General features: G+C 36.1%; 1 protein-coding gene across 6 annotated transcripts in view; it reads left to right on the top strand.

Moving 5' to 3' along the window:
* TBC1D23 (TBC1 domain family member 23) overlaps nt 1-22492 on the top strand; it is a 35925-nt gene that overhangs the window by 11472 nt on the left and 1961 nt on the right. For 4 of the 6 annotated variants that reach the window (XM_054188370.1, XM_054188368.1, XM_054188369.1 and 1 more), the window contains 15 exons: nt 675-879; nt 3969-4092; nt 6165-6289; nt 6401-6444; nt 7398-7501; nt 8692-8814; nt 9839-9931; nt 12465-12635; nt 12857-12899; nt 13609-13718; nt 14375-14517; nt 15693-15737; nt 18815-18903; nt 20002-20137; nt 21297-21491. In XM_054188370.1, coding sequence (XP_054044345.1) covers nt 675-879; nt 3969-4092; nt 6165-6289; nt 6401-6444; nt 7398-7501; nt 8692-8814; nt 9839-9931; nt 12465-12635; nt 12857-12899; nt 13609-13718; nt 14375-14517; nt 15693-15737; nt 18815-18903; nt 20002-20137; nt 21297-21491 — 1750 coding nt within the window. The remainder of the gene's footprint in view (nt 1-674; nt 880-3968; nt 4093-6164; nt 6290-6400; nt 6445-7397; nt 7502-8691; nt 8815-9838; nt 9932-12464; nt 12636-12856; nt 12900-13608; nt 13719-14374; nt 14518-15692; nt 15738-18814; nt 18904-20001; nt 20138-21296; nt 21492-22492) is intronic. The other 2 variants (XM_054188373.1, XM_054188371.1) reach the window with 1 other exon arrangement.

Raw genomic sequence — 22492 nt, 5'->3', positions numbered from 1 at the left:
GTTAGTGTATCTTCTGATAGCAACAGTACCAAATCAAATTTAAAAGCCAGGTGTAGATGTAAATAAATTTCTCTTTTTATAGTTACCCTAACAACGCCAGATTTAAAGTATCATTAGGCAAATTACTTTGAAGTAGAGATTAAAAATGTGATTTATATTTTAATACTAAAATTTAAGTCTGTAAGCTTAGTTCATTTCAAGCTACTGATTTTCATAAATTTGCATGTCAGTGGGCTTTTGAGGAATTGGAGGTATGCATTGTGGGTTGATCTGTGTTGAGATTCAAATGAATTTGTTGTAGAGCTGAGCATAAGTTATGTGTTGAGCACATCAAATAGGAATAGAAGAGGGGCATTCTGTGCATTAAAAGAATCTACGTCTTTGTTTCATATAAATCCTGAAAAAGCCAAGCTGCTTTAATCCTGTTGTTGTGATATTTAAATTATATTTAAATGCCTTATCCTACTGGGGTTATAAAATCACTGGTATTTTGATGCCTTTTTGAATGCCTTTCTGTAAGCATTTAATCCAACCTGCTATTTTTTTGTCTGTTTTTGTTGCCTTTTTTTTTTCTTTCCAAGCAGTCCTTCTTAGTGCAATTGTGATATGAAATAGTCTCATTCCATTTCTTTGAAAGGCCATTAATATGGTTTATGCTTCTGTACCTATTTCAGACCAGTTGTCAGTGCCAGAAGAGGAGAAGTCAGTATTACTTGTGGATATTGAGTCTGTTATTACTTTTTATTGTAAATCACGCAATGTCAAATACAGTTCTTGTCTTGGCTGGATACATCTACTCAAACCTCTGGTGCACCTTCGTTTGCCACGCAGTGATTTGTACAACTGCTTTTATGCTATCATGAATAAATTCATTCCAAGGTAAAACTCTTTTTATTTTGCCTATATACCGTTTTTATTAGCGTGAAAGGATGTGCATGTTGGTTTTGGCTAGAGTAGCACTGTTTGTAGCAAAGCTGTCAAATTCCTGCATTTGATAATAAATTGAACTATCTTTCCCTGTTGATTTGAAGTCCAGGAGATGATTGAGTTGGTTTAAGATGTAAAGAGTTAGCATGTCACTGATGTCGATTAAATGTGTCTTTTAGTAAACAGCTGTCATTTCATGCAATATCAAAAATATTTGAGATAGTTCCTAAAAAAATATATCTAATTCATGTAAGTTCTGTGAAAGCATTTTTATTTCCTTTCCTAGCATTCTTAATATCTGAAATACTTCTATCCCTGTCGTTTCAATGTACTTCATAAGCACTAATTAAGTCTCAAAATCTCTTTAGAAGAAGTAGTTGATATTTTCCCTGTATTCTACTGAGTTGTGAAGGAAGTGACTTTTTTTTTTAAAGTTGTTAGATTTTGTATTTTTTTAATAGAAAATATGAAATAGGAGCTCTTCGTGCTGTTATATGGGTGCTCTCACTAAAATAATTTTTTATTTATGTTGGAGTAGCACCATGACACTCCAGTGAGGCTACAGGGTCTTCTGATTAAGACCTTGTGAAATAATATACGGATAGTCTGTAATTAAAGAGCTTAGTCTGATTCCCTGGAGAGGAGATTCTGGCCCAGCTGGTGGATGTGTGCCCGTAATATTGCATCATAGAATTGTTAGGAAAAGTGCATGTTTGGTGTTGTGGCAGGAAACATTTATTGGTCCTGTGACTTGACTCAGCTTGTGTCCCTTTCTGATTTAAAATACTGCTGGGCTCTGTGAACTGTTTGGGGATAGTGGCATTATGGTCACGTAACTCGTGTACTTTCAGCTGTAGAAAGCTTTCAGAGTGTCTAGTATTTGAGTTTCCCTGTAGGAACCTGGGTGGTGTTTCAATGAGATGTAGACTGTTTTCTCTCTCTCTCTTTTTTCTTTTTTTTTTTCTAATGGGAGAATAAAAGGCAAAGAAAGGCAATTTATAGTAGACTTGCCAGTCTCCGCTTAGGTCACTTTGGTCTCAATTTGACGTTTGACTGCTGGACCATCATTACTATTCAATAAAAGTTTCATTTTTAACTTATTGCTATTTTTTTGTTTTTTAAATCATACAATTTTATTCACATTTTCTCATGTTTTGTAACTGTTGTGAAAAATTTATTGGGAATTTATTCTAACAACATATTGACAACAGGTGAGGGAAATGTACAGTATAATCTGTTGGAACCATATTGATCTTTTTTTTTTTAAAGAGCGTCTCTAGCAAGTCAAAGGAAGATGAGGGGAAAAAAAACCATAATAGGTTATTTTAGATGAGGGAGGTTTTGCTGTTTTTTCTTTGGAAACACTGTTACTCTCAAGGTTTTTGGTATAAAGTGTCCTATGGGTACCTATCTTTCTTTTCGTCCTGCCTTTCCTATAGAATAGTGAGTTTTCTGAACTGTTCAAAATTAACAAACAGTTAATATGGAAGTATTTTTTTGGGCCGTAAGTAGAAGAAAGCACCATCTCAGATATGCAACTGAGTAGACAATGATTTATGTGAGAGCCTGTAAGGTAGTGAACTAATAAAAAAGCTGCAAGTGGATAGTGGAAGTGTGTCTTATCCCAGGGGCCAGGTGAGAAAAGTCCATTTCATCTGCTTACCTGATGTCAATGTTACCTCTAATGGAGGGTAGAAAATAGCTTCTTTTTTTGTTGTTGTTAAAAGAACCAAAACAAAACCTCACAGAAAACCCCAACAACAACAATAAACCACTCTCTCCTAAAGTAAAGCTTAGGTTAGTTTCCAGGGAAATTCATTTTTTTATCCTTAGCTAAACTTTTTTTTTAATTGTTTTTGCTTTGCTTTTGTTTTTTACCAGTCCTTCTAATGGCTGAGCCTGATGCCTCCGTGGGGCTTCTAGCCTAGGAGGTGATGGATAGGTACAAGCAGTCACAATTCTTGACAAGTGGGGTTTTTTTGTTGTTTTTTTGAGGGGTTGTTGGTTGGTTGGTTTTAGTTTGTTGTGTTGGTTGGTTTTTTTTTTTTTTAACTGGTTATTTATTAGGGGTTGATTACTACAGTAGGTACCAGAAGTAAAAAACTGCGGAGCGAAACAGTTAAGAAAAATGTCTAAACAAGGTTGTTTCACTGTCAGTAGAAACGCGGAAAGATTCTTTTTAAAGTTATTTTTGGGTATATAACCATTCTTAATGTTAAAAGGTGGTAAAGAATGACTGACTGAGTGACTGGAATAATTGACCATATTAACAATTGGAACAGAAAGTAATTTGCAAGTCTAGAATTTTATGCTAAATTCATTAATAGAATATTTTTCTTCTTTTCACGGTTTTTGTCCTGTTAACTTAATGGAAAGTCAGAGTTGTTGTGATAATTTCAAAAAAGAATCCCCGTGTTTAATTTGCTGTGAATGTTTCCATTTTACCACCACAGACATACCCTTGTTTGAGCAAGTTAGGGTGATATTTGTGTTTGGAGATCTGTGTGTCGAGTCCCACATAAGTTTACTTAACTTTTTGAACACTTGAGATTTGTTCTTAGTGTCTTTAAACAAGTATTTCTTCATTTTAAATACTCCTGTATTTCCTGCTTGATGAATTGACAATTGTTATTAATGTATGAAATAAGCATCTTTTAAATTTCCTTTGACTGCCATGTTAGAATGATTTATATTTTTTTAACTCTGTTTTTAGTTAACAACACTGATACCATGCTAGCCTCGTTTTGATATTTAAATCTGTTTAAAATACTTCTGTATTATATACTCCGTCAAGTATTGGCAGTATTTCCTTCTTTCTCCTGCATAATTAATATAGTGGGCTTTTCAGTGTTTGTGGGTGTTTTGTTGTTTTGGTTTGTTTTTTTAACTCTTGACGCAAGTTGACTTCATGATCAGTCCCTGTGAATTAAAAGAACAATATGGGAAATTACATAATCACAACTAATAAAGAATTGCTACTGCAAGTCTGACAACTGGAATATTACTTGGGATTTATGATTATTTTCACTGCTACTTTTTAGGGATTGTTCTATGAAAGGAAGACCGTTTCATCTATTTAGACTGCTTCTTCAGTACCACGAGCCTGAACTCTGCTCCTTTCTTGATACCAAGAAGATGACTCCAGACTCATATGCACTCAACTGGGTAATAAAGTGAAAGTAGGGAAACATAATGAGAAATAAATCTCTGTTAAAATTTAAGTACATGTTGCGAGTTTATGGAAGAGTAGTACAAGAGATTAAAACTCCATATATTGAAATAAATTGCATGTTTTTATATAGTGTGGGCTTTTTGTCTTTGGTGGTTTAAAATAAGGTATGAGATATTGTTAATGTCATGTTTTTATTGTGCTGGATGTTAATTGAGCCACTAGTGTTAGGAGGTATTTGGAATAAGTTAGAATGAGAGCAACTGACATACTCAAAAAGTAAGAAACCATGATGTTAGTTTTTATAGTGGGCAGCTGTACGATTGTAGATATGGATTAAAAAATAGCCTAATGGGTCTTTTAAAGTCAAATTACTGATTGTTTTAAAAATCTCCATGTTAATAGATATGTTTGACTGCCTGATACAGTGCTTTGTCTTTTAGAATTTAGGCATGTGTATTTTACATCTCTTCAAGAATTGGTCATTTCCTCCTCACCTTAACTTGAAAACTGTCTCGAGTTGGGGGTAGTTATAAAGACGCTTTCCTCAATCATTTTTTTTTAATGAAGTTTGTGTAGCAGGGCTACAACATAAAGCAGCAAAATTCTCATATTTCAATGCTACTTAGTATATGCGGTACAAAATTGTGATACAGTGCTTGCAGAGGCAAACTCTGTAAATTAATAGAGAAGGCTTTATATGCCCGATGAAATCTTTTAGGCTCTTTCAATGACTTTGTAAAATTTTTTGTAACTTCATTACTTTTAGTTAAAGAAATAAGACTGAAATGAATTATTAACCTGCGAGATCTGTATTTGTGGTTTGGTTTTTTTAAAGGTGATTTTTTTTTTTAAGGCTGCTACCAATTTTAATATTAAAATGTGTCCAGGAAGAATTTCCATATTTGGAAAATCTGCCTTTTGCCAGTCATCAGCCTTCAAAGTCGTGTCTTTTCCTTAGTAAATACAAACTGCTTTGAAGTTGTTTGTTAAAAGTTTATTGATTCATTAGGAAAAAATCTTCCCTTTGAAGGAGGTAGGGAAATGAGCTAGTGTAGCTGGCAGTCTTAATATTATGCTTTCTGGTGTACGGTCTTTAAAAAAAAAAAATCAAAACTTAAACCTCATTTTATAATATGAGATTATGTTAAAATTCCTTGTTTCATCTGTCAAAAAATTTAATCTATAAAGAGGTATTTCTAACATTCAGAGACCTTCATTGCCTTGTTGGTCAGGGACATTTTGTCTTCAGTTGTGTTTGACTCAGAATTGGATAGATCTTCTTACCTTTTGTTATAAAAGTATACTAGGAAGTGTTGAAATATCGTGTTTAAAAACCAGATACTGAGCTTTTGAAAGCTGTAGCTCTGTTGATATGGAGTTTGTATGTGTCAGCAAGTTCAGTAAGACCGCAGTGAAGCCAGCTGGTATGCATTTGTATGAAAAGAAGTTCCTACCTTTTATCCACTCTGAACTTTGCATATCAGAGAGGATGTATTTTTAAATGGGAACATGGGGGCAGGCAAACAGTTTGTTAAATGGTAAGGAAAATTTTCTGTTGCTTGCAAATGTTTAATTACTCAGCCATAAAGCATCATAACATGATGTTAAGTGACGTTGTCAAACTAATGTGCAACCATGTTCAATTAGCTTGGTTCTACTGTGAAAAATAAAAAGAATGTTGTTTACAGGATCTTTTCAAAGTCTTATTTGCTAAGCTAGTTGCGTAAATAATATTCTCTTATTATTGTCTTGTTGGTATAATTGGTATTTAGCAGTGGCTATGGCGTAAACAGGATTCCAGCCTCATTGTGTTAATCTCTGGTTGAATTTGCAAGGCTGACAATGCACAGCTGAGTTTGCCTTCACACTAGGCATATTCATTCACAGATAATCTGTAGCATTACTGCACTGTCTCAATAAAAATTTTTTCTGAGGGTAGAAACATCCTTCAATACATGGTACAAATGTATATTTTAATGTAATTTTGTTGGTTTTATTTTATTTAGATATCTTGTGTCTCTGTTAAAAATGTTGCTTTTTCTCACACTATTTTTCAAATTTTTAGCTTGGAAGCCTCTTCTCATATTACTGCTCAGTTGAAGTCACTCAGGCAATATGGGATGGATATCTACAACAAGCAGATCCATTCTTTATTTATTTTCTAATGTTAATCATCCTTGTCAATGCAAAGTAAGTGTATAGTTAATTCTTTGGGACATTCCTTGCTGACACAGTTTTAATCCACTGTTGTTTCATTTTGATTTTACTGACTTAATCTATGTCTGTGACTACTGTTTTCAGAGATGTTATCTTAGCACAACAATCAGATAAAGAAGAAATGATAAGTAAGTACTTCTCTTACATAGCTGCTACTGAAATGTTTACCCAGTATAATCCCCATTGATTATTATTTTTAATTACTAAATAACTGAATAATTTAATTATTTCCATGTGATTTTCTCATTAATGAATTCCCTCACACAGTAAATCCTTTCTTAGTATTCTTTTGTTGCATCACATTTGCCCTGTCCTTAACATTGTTTTCTTGTGTTTCCTTCTGGCACTCCCACACCTAGTTTTATACTTCAGTTTGGAGTAGTTGAAACAATCACCGTGTTTCTAAGCCCAAAGCAGGAACTTTCAAATCCTTTAACTCTACTGCACTTCTTGCTTTTTCAAGATTATTATCTTTGTATGCACTCGATTTGAGCCTAATTCGTTGTTCTTGTCTTACCCTCTTCTGTTTTTATAGAAATTACACTAAATTTCTTGTGAGCCTGTTGCACCAGCCTTTTTTATGTTTTTTACATTCCATAATATAATTAATAATCTCCTAGTAGTTAAATTGAGGGCGCCTTGAATTTCGCGTCTTTGCTATATACTGCAGAACTACGCCCTTGTACCATCTTGGACATACTGTATTGATTGTTTCAGGTACTAGGTATTACTGATTAAGTACTCTGTTTTAGAGGATTCTCTTGGTCAGCCCTCTAGAAAAGGCAGCTGACTTAGTATTACAACTGAAAGCTAAAATTATACAGAGGTAAGAGCGTGGTAAAAAATAATTTGTGTAGAATGCTTGAACTTCTAGCAAATAGCATGGGTTTCCTATAGATAAGGAGTATTTCCTCTATCTTTTCTTTCCCCCTGGAGAGTGAATCAACATTCATGTTTAATCAATAAACTCAATTGTGCTAGGCTGTATTAAAAATAACTCATTTTATGATGTGAAAAGATGTATTGTGCTTCTTTTTGATGTCTGAAATAATGGTGTGCTTATGTTGTTTGTGTATCTCAGAATTCTTAGAAACTTCACCAGCCAATCTCGATTTAGAGGATATAGAAGATCTCTTCTCTTTGGCACAATATTACTGTAGCAAAACTCCAGCTTCTTTCAGGAAGGTAATAACAAAGTAATTTTGAAATCCTCCTCTTCTTGGTGACTGTTTAAGCTTCTGCTGACAGTAACTTTGAATATTTCACTGTAATGATTTTTTTTTTAAAACAATTTTTTCATCGTGTTACTCTGGTGGTATTTACTGTTGAGGATCATTGAAAGCTAAGAAGGTTAAGTGAAACATGTTATAGAATTGTAGAATGGTTAGAGCTGGAAGGGACCTTAAAGATCATTTAGTTCCAACCCCCCTGCCATGGGGTAGGAGCACCTTCTACTCGACCAGGTTGCTCAAAGCCCCATCCAACCCAGCCTTGAACACTTCCAGGAATGGGGCGCCCACAACTTGTTCCAGTGCATCGCCACCCTCAGAGTAAAGAATTTCTTCCTAATATCTAATCCACCCTCTTTCAGCTTGAAACCGTTACCCCTCATCCTATCGCGACACTCCCTGATAAAGAGTCCCTCGCCGTCTTTCCTGTAGGCCCCCTATAAGTACTGGAAGGCTGCTATAAGGTCTCCCCGGAGCCTTCTCTTCTCCAGGCTGAACAACCCCAACTCTCTCAGCTTGTCTTCGTAGCAGAGGTGCTCCAGCCCTCTGATCCTCTTTGTGGCCCTCCTCTGGACTTGCTCCAACAAGTCCATGTCCTTGTGTTGGGGGCCCCAGAGCTGGATGCGATAGTCCCGGTGGGGTCTCACGAGAGCCTAGCCACTTCATCTGCCAGTTCCCTCAAGACCCATGAATGAATCTCATCAGGTCCCATGGACTTGTGCATCTTCCAGTTCCTTAGATGGTCACAAACCTGGTCTTCTCCTACAGTGGGTGGTTCCTCAATCTCCCAGTCCCTGTCTTTGCCTTCTGCAACTTGGGCGGTGTGGCTAGAGCACTTGCCATGAAGACCGAGGCAAAAAAGTCATTGAGTACCTCAGCCTCATACCATACCTCAGTACCATACCCAGTGGTATTTCATCATGTTAGCATGGTCAGAGTGGTGAACAAGCATGTTTATAATGAAAGTTCAGGCCTTGCCATGGTTTTCAGAAAGAATTTCAGTTGATCAAAAATCTGATTAGCTGGGCAAGATGCACGTGTATCAGGCTTAATGTTTGTGACGTGGATATAGTTTTATTTTAAGCCTTTACATCTAAAGACAATGGGCTTCAGTTAACTTTTTGTTTTTTCCTCTTGCCTTATTAGGACAACCACAGTCTTTTTGGCAGCAGCTTGCTGGGCCTCAAAGATGATGACACAGACTTGAGCCAGGCTCTCTGTCTAGCGGTTTCTGTGTCTGAGATTCTTCAAGCAAATCAGCAACAAGGAGTCAGTATACTGAATTACTCTCTTCTTCCCCCCACTCGATTTTATGGAAAAGGAAAAGAATCACTTACTACTTTGCGTATCACAAATATTTTTGAGTGCTAACAACACTGATGAATATTTGCTATTTCAGGAAAATATGTTCTTGTCTTGTAAGTGATCTGCTGACTACAGTGCATTTGTGCTGTAGCAACTAGAGCTACAGAACAGGGGAGCTTAATGTAGCTGATTTGAATCTGAGGAGTGAGAGCCTAAAGTATTATCTCACTAATTTTATTTCCTTTCCAAATGTAGCTATTGTAGAGAAAATTTAAAACCCGCTATCAGTACCTTTTGAGAATGACATTATGAAATATCTGTCTGTTGTCAATGAAAGGTTTAAACAAAAAAAATACTATTCAAGCTATTTCTGTTGTAGTTAATTACAGACATACTTAGATGCAGGGACTTCCCTTAGAGTATTTAAGACCAATATATGGATAATAGTATAGGTAGACTACAGCGTTTCTTATTGACTACTGGCTTTTTGTAGCAGTTTCGAGGCCCTGGTTTCATCATGCATGCTTTTTTTTTTTCCCTAGTCCAAGTAAAGTTAAGTGTCTGTTTATATCCTGCTTAAGCCAGTGAGATATAAAGCTATCCTTATGTGCTGTGCTGAGTAGTAATGGACTGTTGAATTAGGACTTCAGAGTTGTCCCTTCTGATGTCTTGTTGATTTGTGCCCTTATACCCACTATATTTCTTCTCAGAGGGGTGAAATAATTACACTGCATGCACTTGGGTGAACCTTTCTGGTGTGCAAACTGATGAATTAATGGGAAATCACTATTAGAATACGGTTGTTAGTCTGGTAACTGTAGATGTTCAGGTTAATCCAATTAAATAAGACTTTCTGATAGCTGTTAGCCCCTTTGAGGGGGGCTTGTAGTATTGGAATTAGTATTAAAATATAATTGAATTATGTACTTTCCCATCAATAATTAAAAAATTTTAACGTTTTCTAACAGGTCAAATCTTTATCTTTCAGGAAGGAGTAAGGTTCTTTGTAGTGGATTGTCGTCCTGCAGAGCAATACAATGCTGGACACTTATCAACAGCGTTTCATTTAGACTCGGATTTGGTTTGTATACTTTTTGTTTCTTTACTGATTTTTGAATCCTGAGTGAAATAGAAGGAGAGCTAAATGTTTGTCTTGAAAAATAAATTATACTTCATTTAGACTCTAGTCTATGTACTGCAGTGTCTAGCTATGTGATGAGGTTTCAAAAGTTAGCTTCTCTAAAGGAGACTGGTGGAACCATCACCTTACTGAGAAGTTTAGTCCTTAATGACATTAGAATTTGGGATTCCAAATCTCTGCTTAGAACTGGAAAAACCCATACAGGCTACAGACTAGGCATTGCTTGGAGGAGAAATTTCTTTTTAGCATCATAAATTTCTAATGAAAGGTGTCATTAATTTTAACAAGTAGCTTCCCTCCCCCAGCCAGTTTTACTACAGCCTTCTTGTAAGGAGCATATGTCTTGGAAGGGATTTGGTTGCTTCTTTAAAATTTTTGCAGTACAATATGAGAGAGAAAGTGCATTAATTTTGGGACTGAGATGTACTACGGACTAATTACTTCATTAAAGATTTTGCTGTAGTTTCCATTTGATTATGAATTCCTAACTGAACATTCAATCCTATTTTTTTTTTCTCTGACCTTTTTTCCCCAAATCACTTATAGTTCAGCTGACTTACAGTGTATTCTTCACTTCTAGATTAACCCTCTACTATTTCATTTCAAGCAGTCTATGGATGCTGCATGGAATGATTTTTATGTATATACCCCAAAAAAGGCTTTTTTACCTTTCTTAGTTAAGAAGCTCAGTCCTGACTCTGTTATCTTTACCTCTCTAATTACAGTGATGTATTATTCAGTATTATTTGCACAAGTGTATTTATATAGGAGAGAAAAGGAGGCTGAGGGGAGACCTTACTGCTCTCTAGAACTGCCTGAAAGGAGGTTGTAGTGAGGTAGGTGTCAGTCTCTTCTCCCAAGTAGCAAGTGACAGGACAAGAGGAAGTGGCCTCAAGTTGCATCAGGGGAGGTTCAGATTGGATATTAGGAAACACTTCTTCACCAAAAGGATTGCCAAGCGTTGGAACAGGCTGCCCAGGGAGGTGGTTGAGTCACCATCCCTGGGGGTATTTAAAAGACTTGTAGATGTGGCACTTGGGGGCGTGGGTTTGTGGTGGACTTGGCAGTGATAGATTAACAGTTGGACTCAATGATTTCAAAGGTCTTTTCCAACCTAAACAATTCTATGATGCAATGTTCTGGATCTTAATATAGCTCAAAAATTATTTAGGAAAAAACTTTCCCCATAACACATGGGTGTCCTTCTGCTAGCCTTAATTCAGTATCATATTCAATAAAGTAGAAATAAGCATTATAAATTATTAGTTTAAAAACCTAGTAATATATGAAAAAGAAGGCCATGAAAACAATTCTTAAATTGGATGGGATTAGTTCATATATATTTAAATTGCATATTGGAATTAACTTCTGCAGTGTGTGTCAGTTGGCATGGTTAGGATCCTTCATGAACCACGCTGGATGAATGTCACCAGATTCGTCTGTTATTAGGAGTCTAATGACAGGAAAACATTGTAGGGAATAATCTTTGCGACTAAAAGCTATTAATAGAACTTCATTGTGTTTTATACGCTTGTATGTGCAAAGTACACACAACTTACTTTAAGAGGAGGCAATGGGGAAAGCACCTTGAAATCCATCACATTTATAGGTAGTCTTAGATAGTAGTGAGATTTAACACCTGTATAATAAAGCAGCAGCATTTGGCTCTAGGAAAACCCCAGTTAAAATTCAGGTTAACTTACTGATGGTTTGGTTGTGTGCTTGTTACTTTGTTTTTAGTCATTTAATCCTGTGTAAAGGCTAGATAATGAGAATTCAACCTCCTCCCCTCACCTCCCCCCCTGCCCCCCCAGGTACAGATCAATATTTCCTTATTAATTTAAATAAGTGCCTTCCCCACAAGAGCAGGGGGAAGCACAAATTTCATCTGTATTTAGAAAGTCTTAATATTGTACTTAGAAAGGCATAATAGGCCTTGAGGAGACCGCAACCTTAACTTTTTGAGAGTACTATGAATCCCAGGTATCTCCCTATACTCCTGGTTGTAAATTTTTTTCCAAACCTCGCTAATTAAATGAAATAAGCCTAGCAGGCACACAACAAGAGGATCACCTTACTGTCACATAGAAATTCTCGGTATTGTAAAGGGTTTCAAAACTGCAAAGTTTGAACATGTTGTGCTCAAGCATGTGTAGATATAGAAACGAGTCCCTCTGCCATATTGCCAACTTAATGCAACATGAAAATTGGAAAAACTTTTTCCACTATTACTTGGTGCCTGCAAAAATAAACTAACAAATATTAGCTGGGGAGAGCAAGGTGGAGTCAGGAAGAAAAGGACCATTCTCAGTGTTCTTTACATAACATGAGATCTGGGTCAGGCGGTCTTTTGTGTGTGTGTGTTGCCTTGCTTGTGCTCAACAAATTATAATCGTTTTGAAAGTTTCTGTCTTTTCACAGGTTGTATTACAGTATGTTGATGTCAAACAGCACTTGTTTGTTCGTTCCACAGATGCTTCAAAACCCATCAGAATTTGCACAATCTGTAAAATCCCTATTAGAAGCACAAAAACAGTCTATTGAGTCTGGCTCCATAGCTGGTGGGGAACATCTCTGCTTCATGGGAAGTGGCAGAGAGGAAGAAGATATGTATATGAACATGGTGCTAGCACACTTCTTACAGGTACAGCTAAATTGCTGTGGATTTTAATTAGCTGAAATAAAGTGTATCTGCACATGTCACTGATACTAAATGGCAAAGTGTTTTCCCCTTAAAATCTTAAGAGTTTTTTTACATTACTCAAGTTTACAGTTTTTATGAAATTAACCCACGTTTCATTACCATGCTTGCAAAACCCATTCCACAGATTTTTGCTTCAACCAAAAATGTCTTTTCTGTTGCAGAAAAATAAGGAGTATGTAAGCATTGCCAAAGGAGGATTTATGGGTAAGCTTATTAATAGTGAGCTTTGACTTGACAAAACTTGATATCTTAACGCTGTTGGTATTTTTATAAGGCTTTGGCTAGAAATCAGCAAAATGAATAGCAAATAAGTCTCATTTGTCAGGTTTTTGTTTTCTGTAAGTCAACACTCTGCACTTGCGCATTTGTAGTTAGCTGTTATGGCTTACCCACCATTTCTGAATGGTGAAAAATTAATACAAGAAGTGGGGGAATTCCCTCTTTATTCTAACTTATTCTTTATGTTTAGCCGCAGATCCATATGAAGATGCTACTTCATAATTACTATTAATTGTTGCTGTGTTTTGTTAAATCATCAGTTCATAATTCAGCGCTTTGTGTTGCTGAAATCAGTCGGGCTCTACAACAGCGGAGAGATCTGTGCTACAATAAGGGTAGCACTCTTGTACAAGAGTATAGAAGCATCTCTGGTCAATATGAGTGGTGTCATAATAGCTATCTTTAGGATCAAAGCAGTGATTTATTTTTAATTGCTGCTATATTTTAGCTGTAATCTTCAGTAAAATAAAGGTTATCCTAGTGCCTTTGTACTAGCAAAAGTATCTGAATTTATCTATTTTATTAAATCATGTGGAGCAAAAATTGTTACTGATTAGTCTTGGATGCACAGTATTTTCACCAACAGACTAATTCCAGTGTCGTTCTGAATATTTTTTTAATGGTCTTTCAACAGCTCTCCAGCAGCACTTAGCAGATATCAATGTAGAAGGACCAGAAAATGGATATGGCCACTGGATTGCTAGTACCTCAGGCTCAAGAAGTAGCGTAAACTCTTCTGTTGATGTAAGTGAATTTTAAGCACAAGTGGCAGTGGGATGGGAGCCCCAGGTGTAATGCGTTTTTTCTTCATATTCCTCGTTCTGTTCTGTAAAATACGTTGCTGCAAGTCACGATTGTTTTCAGTTCTGTGTTTAATTTCAGACTATATTCGCTGTCTAGTTGGAGGCAACCTAAACATTTTTATCCTCTTGACAGCAAGAGCTTGTAGAGAGGAACTTGATGTAGTCATTTTCCAGCAGAATGTATGTAATGGACAATTCTTTTCCCGGCGCTTCTTCACTCTGGGAATAAATTACTATAAAACTGCCATATAGTTTCATGGGAAAGCTCAAAATTGTCTCTGTTTTATAGCTGATATGTTGTACGTGGAATTTGGCTTTTAATTTGGATACAATTTATCATTAATAGAATTCCTTCCTCTCTAGATTTGCATGGCAGAGGGCTCAGTAGTAAGGTTTGTTAAGCTTACTTTATTAGATCATCTTTACCTCAGACACATATCGTTGCTGTCATTTAATAGAACTTAATGCTGGAATTTATGTTCTTCTGACTACCAAAAAGTAGACTGCTGTTTTGTAGTCTGTTGCCTTTCTTAAGAAACTAGAGATGAAATAACAGTATTTTTACATGATTAATCCTGAGAAGAGTTACTTTTACAGGGTGATTCTCCCAATGGTTCAAGTGATGGAAAAGGAGTAAAGTCCCTGGTGAACAAAATGACGGTTGCTTTGAAGACTAAATCTGTGAATGTGAAAGAAAAAGTTATTAGTTTTATTGAAAATACATCTACTCCTGTGGACAGGTGCGTCACTTATGAATTAGCAGTGAAGAATGGCTTCCCATTTCAGGTGGCTATTTTGTAAATGTGAAGACTGTGCTAATTAGGAAAAAAGTTATCTTCCAGGTGCAGCTTTTAGATTTCCTATCCCTACCTTCCTCACAATTTTATCATAACACTGTAAGCCTACTGTGCTGCCTTAGTATTGCAAGGCCAGTGTAAGCAGCCTTTTCTCTTGAATGTCTGTCTAGAATTTGTCACTGCATGGTTAGTTTGACTTCTTAGAATATGTCAATTCTGTATTCAATATAAAAGTCAAGAATGGTTTCACATTTATTTCTCCATCTTGACTTTAATGGAATGGGTGAATGACAGAAAGATTCTGGACAGGTTTTTTTGTTTTGTTGGTTTTGTTCTGTTTTGGTTTTCTTTTTTATTGCCCCATTTTGTCAAGTTGAGGTTAATTTATTTTTTTTTTAAGATCTTGATTTTTCAAGCCCTGATGTAAAGCTGCTTTTCAAACCCAGAATCCACTCTTTTTAATTTTATGTATTTTCAAGTAGAGCTGGGAACAAGAATGTGCAAAAATGTTAAGATACTTTCAAAGTTGGAAGTAATCATTCCAAACGCTTACCTTAACTAGGTGAAAGAATAACAGCTTTCATCTGTCAAAGCTTTAATTGAATAGCCTGTTTTAGAGTTCGTTAAAATGCAATCTTTGGAGTTCTGTGTTGCTAAGACATTGATATTCAAGAATCTTACAGAGCTAGCGTATGTTTGATAGCAGGATTTTAAACACGTGCCAAACAAACAGCAGTTTTTAGTAGTCTTGTACCTAATCAGAAGGTACAGATTGTTGCTTCTTTTGGTGTTGGAAAATTATTTTTTTTAATTATTATTTCACAATGAGGGGCAAAAATTTCTTAAATAAAACTTGGTAGTAGCTTCTATTGTGTGACGAATTCAAGCAAGGCTTATATGTAAGCCATACAAACCATGAAAAAAATGCATCTTTTAATAGAATTTTTACAAATATTTCTCTACCTCGTGGTTAGCTGTCATGAAGCATCACTTTTATAAGCATCCTCCTTGAAGAAGATACATTGCCAATATAGAACATTTCAATTATTTATCTAGATTTTTCCTTTAAACTTTTTTTTTAATTCTTTTGTTCTGTCCTCTGCCCCAATGTACTGTAGAATACCTTTCAATATTTCCTGGCCAGACAGAGCAAGCCTGGAGCGGTAAGCTTGATAATTAAGCAGTCTGACTAAAACCACCTTTGTTGTATTTAGCATGGCATTGCAATATTTGTAAGCATTGGTTACACTGACAAAATTGCTCACATATTTTTATATTAATTTAGGGGTTTTGAATATATTAAAGCTATTGGTTTTTACAAGTACTGGTCAGGGGACTAGAGGAAGGAAAAGAATGTATTGGCAGTGCTTTCTTCTTAGTTTCTGCTTTGTTATTTCTGTTCTCTTCCTTACTATTGCTTTTTATGGATTTTTTTTTTACTTGTCATTTCCTATATACATTTTATTAGTGACTTGTACTAGTGAAAGACACCAGGAGCAATTACTGAACAGATTATGCCTTAAGGTTTTAACAGGAGAGACTAAACTATGAAAGGGACTTGTTATAAACTGTTCATAAAGCATCATCAGAGCTTAGACGTGACAGGGAATCCATACAGAAATTCTGCCTGGAAATCTGGAACTTTTATGGTTCTCATCACATGGTGTTAGAACATATTGGTAGAGCAGAGGTGCTCATTACTGGGGAAAGAAAAATGCTGAGTTATAGGTAAACATGCCTTGCATCTCTCCCTCATCTTTTTCATGTAACTACTGTGTTTCACACAAACGTGGAGTCCCACATTTGACTCGGATTTATTGCCTTATTATTTCAGAAATAAAAATTGTGAATTGAGGTTAAATAAAATTACTCATGATAAATGAAGGACAGCTCATGTGTAATCACCTTGGAACTTTGGTTATCCTTTAGGAACTCTGTTATAGCTCTTGACCCTCATAGGCTGAAAAGCATGAAGATTGGTGCTGGAAGAATTAAGGAAGATCTAAAATGCTGATTGGGTTTTCAAGGATTTTGGACCAATTCTTCTTTCAAGTAGTTTGCAAATAGTTTGAGATAGGATTTATCCATAAGCATTACAGAATGGTGGTGTGTGAGCAAAACCAACAGTAATGTTAACCGGTATTTTTAAAAAAAAAAAAGGGGAATATCCCAATAGCATATAATATATTTTTGTTAATTTACAAATCCTAGAAATCATGGGGATTTCTCCCCACGTTTTGTTTATCAGTTTTTAGAATACGGTAAGAAAGTCTTAAAATTCCAACTTAAAACACTTGATGGCTCTGTTTGATAACTGAAAGACACTTGAATCTGTATTTGTAACCAAGAAGTTTTGATATATTGAGATTATAGTTCAGTTATTTACTTGCTCCTTTCACTGACATTGCTCATCTTCTTTCATTGGGAAGATGCAGTAATAAATTTGCTCACACTGTGGATCACTAGACTATTCTCAAATTTGCGCTTCTTAAAAACCTGCAATGGCATTCTTTTCCCATCCATTCAATTAGATCCATTTTGTGTTTATCACCGATATATTTAATTTTGCAGGTTTGCCGCTAAATGGAATTACACATTCCATTTGTAACAATGTAATGGTAGCCTTCCATGCAAACAGGTTAAAGGAAATCCATTTCTAGTTTAAGATGTTCCCAGTTTTTATAAAGTAGCTTTTTACTTTCTCTTGTCTTGACTAACTTTGGTCTATAAACACCCAGAAGATCTTCTCTTAAATCCTCTCTGTGTAATCCAATTTGACACTATTTAAATGTGCTGCTTCTTACTCAATTGGTTATGTATTACTAAAGCATATTTACAAATCCTCCATATGGAAGCACTGCCTTCTTGAATTGTCAGTGTCATTGATGCTTATTGTCTTCAACACTAATGAGCATGTTTTTGTATGTTTATTTTTTGTTTCATTGTAGAATGCATTTCTGTTTGTTGGGGTTCTTTTTCCTATTAAACATTTCCTTGTTTTGTCTACATTAGCTGTAGAAAATTCAGGTTTCTTTTTTTAAAATTTCAAATATGCTTTCAGGTATACATAAGTACTGGCATTCCTTTATGTATTACTAAAGAGGTTGCCTCTCCAACTTGGTTCTACAGTAGCATGTAAACTGGAGTTTGTGAATACACTTAGAACAAGAACCAGGGCTTGTAGTTCATAGGAAATATGAATACACATTGCGGGGAGGGAGGTTATAGAAATTGAAATGGGGGAAAGGAACAGGTGGGGTTTGGTTTGGTTTTGTTTCTTTAGACTACTACATGTTGCCAATTCTAAAGGCTAAGATCAGGAAGTGTTTATTTTTTCAGGAATTATGTATTTTGTGGCTTTGAACCTTTAGGTTTTCTCATATTTTTGAGATATTTTCAGCAGTTGAGGGCCAGAACTTTTTAACATGACAGCTGTGACCATGTAATCACAGTACTCTGAGCTGGACCGTTAAAATATCTCAGGATTTGTAACTGTTACTGTCAAAACATTAAGATGCAACTGTGTGTGTTTGTGTCATTTGATATAATCCGTAGAAATAGATTTAAATGTTATTTTTGAGGTCAATAGCTTCGCAGAAATCCTAGTGATGCTGGGATTTTAGCAGTAGGGATTGCTTCACAAAAGATTTCAGGATTTGGTTCATGATGGAAAAAGTAATGGACAGGAAGTCAGAGTTCACGCTACAGTGGGTGGTTTATAAGCCCACTTTGAAGTGCTTAAGGTATTTTGTTATCTTTTGAGGAATTAACCAGAAAAATGAGCTTCCAGACATGTTCGTTAATAGTCTTAATTTATTTTTTTTCCTTCATCCCAATTTGGCATCCTTGTAAAGCTGTCCTGACTGTCCAGAAGTATTTCAATTTCATGCTAGAAATTTCATAGCATTTTGTCAGTTTTCAGGTCTCTAATGTATTTTGCCATTTGAGAAAGTGACCAGAAGTTCTTCCTGAAACAAAGAAGTATTTCTTTTCACTTTTTATTTGTTGCAGCAGTCAGCCTCGCTAAGTAACTGAAATATGTGCTTTCACTAACCAAATAGCTTGATGGCCCAGTCACAGCTTCCTTGCAAGCAGCTTCATGAAACTCTCTTGTCCTCCTCAGTTGCACAGTTGTGTTTACATTTTGCTGATGTGTTATTGTAGGAGTCATACTATCAGCTTGACAGTTACATTTCTTCTCCTATCCCATGTCCTCTCCTGCCCTTTTCATTGCCAACAGACATATCAGCAGCAGTGACAGAGTAGGAAAACCCTACCGTGGTGTGAAACCAGTATTCAGCATCGGAGATGAAGAAGAATATGATACTGGTAAGTAGAAGATTTTCCTCTTTACTTACATTAGCTTATTTAAACAAAATTATTAAGTTTCGCTAAATCATGAGTGTATTTTACATCTTTGTCTTACAATGTGACATCTTTTTAACTGTGAAGACAACCATTTTTTGCTAATGACACAAGTTTATTCGAGGTAGTAAGGGCAGACTGAAGAATTGAAGGAGTCTTGCTAGTCTGAGTGATGGGACAATAAAATTCAGTATGAATTAATGTGAGACAAGACAGACATGAAACAAAAACAGTTCTAGCTTCAGATACAAAATGGTAGACTGGTTTGGCTGTGTCCAGGAGCAGTAAGTTTATAATAAGTAAGTGCTCATTAGCAGTCAGAAAAGCAAATCAAATGCTAGGAATTACAAGGAAAGGAACAGAGAGTAAAACAGAGGTCATTATGTCACTGTATAAACCTATGGTTCACCCACACATTGAATATTGTGCATCTTGATCCTCTATCTCAGAAACAGCATGTTTGAACAGGAGAGGTTCAGAGAGGGATAAGAAGGGTGAGGAAAGATGTGAAATAGCTTTCACAACAGCCATAACTGAATATTAGAACTTCTGTCAGGTGAAATAGACAATTTAAGGGAAGAAAAGCAGCCTGCAAAAATAATGCCTGGCATGGAAAGGCATCAACAGATGTTTGTTTCTTCTTGTACAAAAAACTAGAAGCCACAAGAGGAGGTTTTCCTGGAATGTAGTTAAAGTGGTTTTGGTACTTCATGCTGAAAGATATTGGTGTTGTAGATACAAAAAGTTTACAGGGCTTCAAGGATAGTCTGGACAAGTCCATGTAAAAGAGATCTATTAAACTATACTGAATGGATAAATCAGAACAGCCTAATAAATCCCCTGAGCTGAAAATAGTTGTCTGCTGAGAGAGAATTAAAGAGGAATATCAGATACTCGTGCTTTTTTCTTTCTTCCCTCTGAACAGTTGTTTATGTCTAGGTAGACCTTGATTTGAACCCGTATAGCTACTCTGGGTTTAAGTGAATTGAAAAGTTGTCTGATGTGTGAAAATTTTTTCTTTTCTTTTCTTTTTTTTCTTTTTACCCCCTCCCTTCAAAATAGATGAAATTGATAGCTCCTCAATGTCAGATGATGATCGAAAAGAGGTTGTCAACATCCAAACATGGATAAATAAACCTGATGTGAAGTATAACTTCCCCTGTAATGAAGTAAAAGAAAATGGACATATGTTTCCCAGGTACTGGAATTAGTCCTAAGCTTAATGAAAATGTCTGTCTTGATACACATTTAAAAAAAAATATTGGGCTTTTAAGTTATTCTTGATATTAAACTAGGAAATGAAGGTGCGGAACAACCTAGAACAAAATATTACCACTATATTTGCATTCTTATATTTGCAGTCTTATAGAATGGTAATTATGTACAAGTCCTTGTATGAAGTTTTGCTTTGCAAAACAAGATAGAAAGAAAAATATTCTCAATATACATAGCCTTATTTTTCAAGACCAGGTAGATCCAAGTACGTGTGCCTCCTTTTTTCTTGTCTGTTTGTCTCTGTGCCTTGTACTACGCACCCATCTTGCCCCTAATATTCAGTGACGTTGTTAATCCTCCAAGGGCAGAACATGATGCTTGCTGTATTTTATCTTCCACAAAAAGTACAAATCCTGTTGAATCTGGATTACAGAAAATTTTGATGGGCGTTCTCTTGCATCATGATCTGTTCTTGTCTTTTATTATTAATTTTATTTTCCCATTAGATTTATTTTTATTTGGTGTATGGTTAGTAAGCTGTCATAGTATGACTTCTCAAGCAGAGTTGGAACTTAACTAGTGTGTTCCCACCACTAGTTGAACATGCATGCCTTCCGTGAAGAAAGCAAAAGTGGGTATTGAGCTAAGATGGCAGGTCAGCATCTGCACGTTAGTGCTTGTACATTCATTGACAATGATGGAGTGCCAGCACATCCTTTCAACTTAGGTCTGATACTCCATATGTAGAGTTGCTGCTCAGTAGGTGGAGGGATGGGGTTAGGGTATGATTGAAGGACGGAAGAGAGGCTGGAGGCGTTTTCCCTACTCTGTGCATTTCCTGACACATTACTGGTCGTTGGGATCATTTTTCATAGCATTCGTGGCTGTTGTGTTGAGGTGGTGATGTTAACTGCTCACTCTGGTTTTGTATGCTGTTGAGGATGCTATGTTTGTTTTCAAAAATAGCTATGATACAGTACTGTGAAGGAAAATCTGAAGTATTTTGTAGACCTTTCCAAATTAGATTTGGGAACTGTTTTATGTAGCTCTCTCCCTGTAGCTTATTTGTAGAATTTAGCTTTCTAAATAGCTGGTATGTAGTTCATTAGCAAATTTAATTTGTATTTTTCTTTTTCTTCAAGTCATCTCCTAGTGACAGCAACTCATATGTATTGTTTGAGAGAGATTCCATCACGAAAGGGACTGGCTTACATACAGTCTCGACAGGCACTCAACTCTGTAGTCAAAATCACATCCAAGAAGAAACACCCGGAACTGATCACCTTTAAATATGGAAATAGCAATACTTCAGGCATAGAAATTTTGGCGGTTGAAAGGTAAGCCATCTCAGTAGCAAAGATCTAAGTAGTAATGATCTACAGAATGCTGTCAGCTGGAAATCAGGGGCATGCTGTAGTTCCCATAATTGAGTTCAAAAGTAGTATTTTTTTATTTAGGTATAGATAATTCAGATGTGAACTAGAAAAAAGATCTGCCAGTGGAATGAGGAGAGTTTACAAGACACAGCAGAAGGGAACTCCGTGGTCTGCAATGACAGTTGTTGGGGATGGGATGTGTGGAAGTGTTTTCTTTCTGTAAGGTGTCTTAAATGAAAATGAAGTGGACAGCTATCTGCAGCCTGAAGTATGGATTTGTGAAGAGAGTGATTTAAGAGAGTAATCTTTCTTCTGTGGTATCTTTTTTGAGACTTCTAACTCTTCCTATGCATTATACAAGGAGTCTAAAAGCCTGACCTCAAAACTCTGAACCCCTGAAACATGGTTCCTGAAAGTTAGATATTGCCATGCTCAACATTTGCTTGCTTAAGGCTGGGGGGAAGTCCAGGGGATGGGTGTATTGGGCTTTTTTCCACTGGCGTAGCCTGTTGTTTCTTGGCACTGTTTTAACAAAGTTGCTGACATCAGTTGGACATTTACTCATCCTCTTCCTTGGGGAGAACTGTGTGCAGTGGGTGCTCTGTTTCCATAAAAGGTGGGAGATGAGTTTCCCAGCTAACTAGGGAAGTTGTTCTCTGCCTGTTGGCTACTTACAGTGAAATTAGTTTGCTAGTAGGTCAGACAATGATAATTTAAAATGTTGCAGAGAACTTTGCTGCTTGTTGAATTACTTCATCGCCACCTTGTTGACTGGAGCAAATCTAGAAGGGAAAGGATCATAAACAAATGATCTAGAGCTATCTGTAAGAATTAAAAAAGCCCAAACAAACAAGAACTGACATGCTTCAGTTGGACAGTGCTGTCTCTAGAGATCTTGGAACTGCCAGATCTATACTGTTGTCAATTAATAAAGAACTTTTCCTTTCCAGGATGGCCTGTGA

This window comes from Rissa tridactyla, chromosome 1, assembly GCF_028500815.1.
Source record: "Rissa tridactyla isolate bRisTri1 chromosome 1, bRisTri1.patW.cur.20221130, whole genome shotgun sequence".
NCBI classification, from domain to species: domain Eukaryota; kingdom Metazoa; phylum Chordata; class Aves; order Charadriiformes; family Laridae; genus Rissa; species Rissa tridactyla.
Note: the sequence above shows the minus strand (reverse complement) of the source record. Positions and strands in the feature narration are given on the sequence as shown.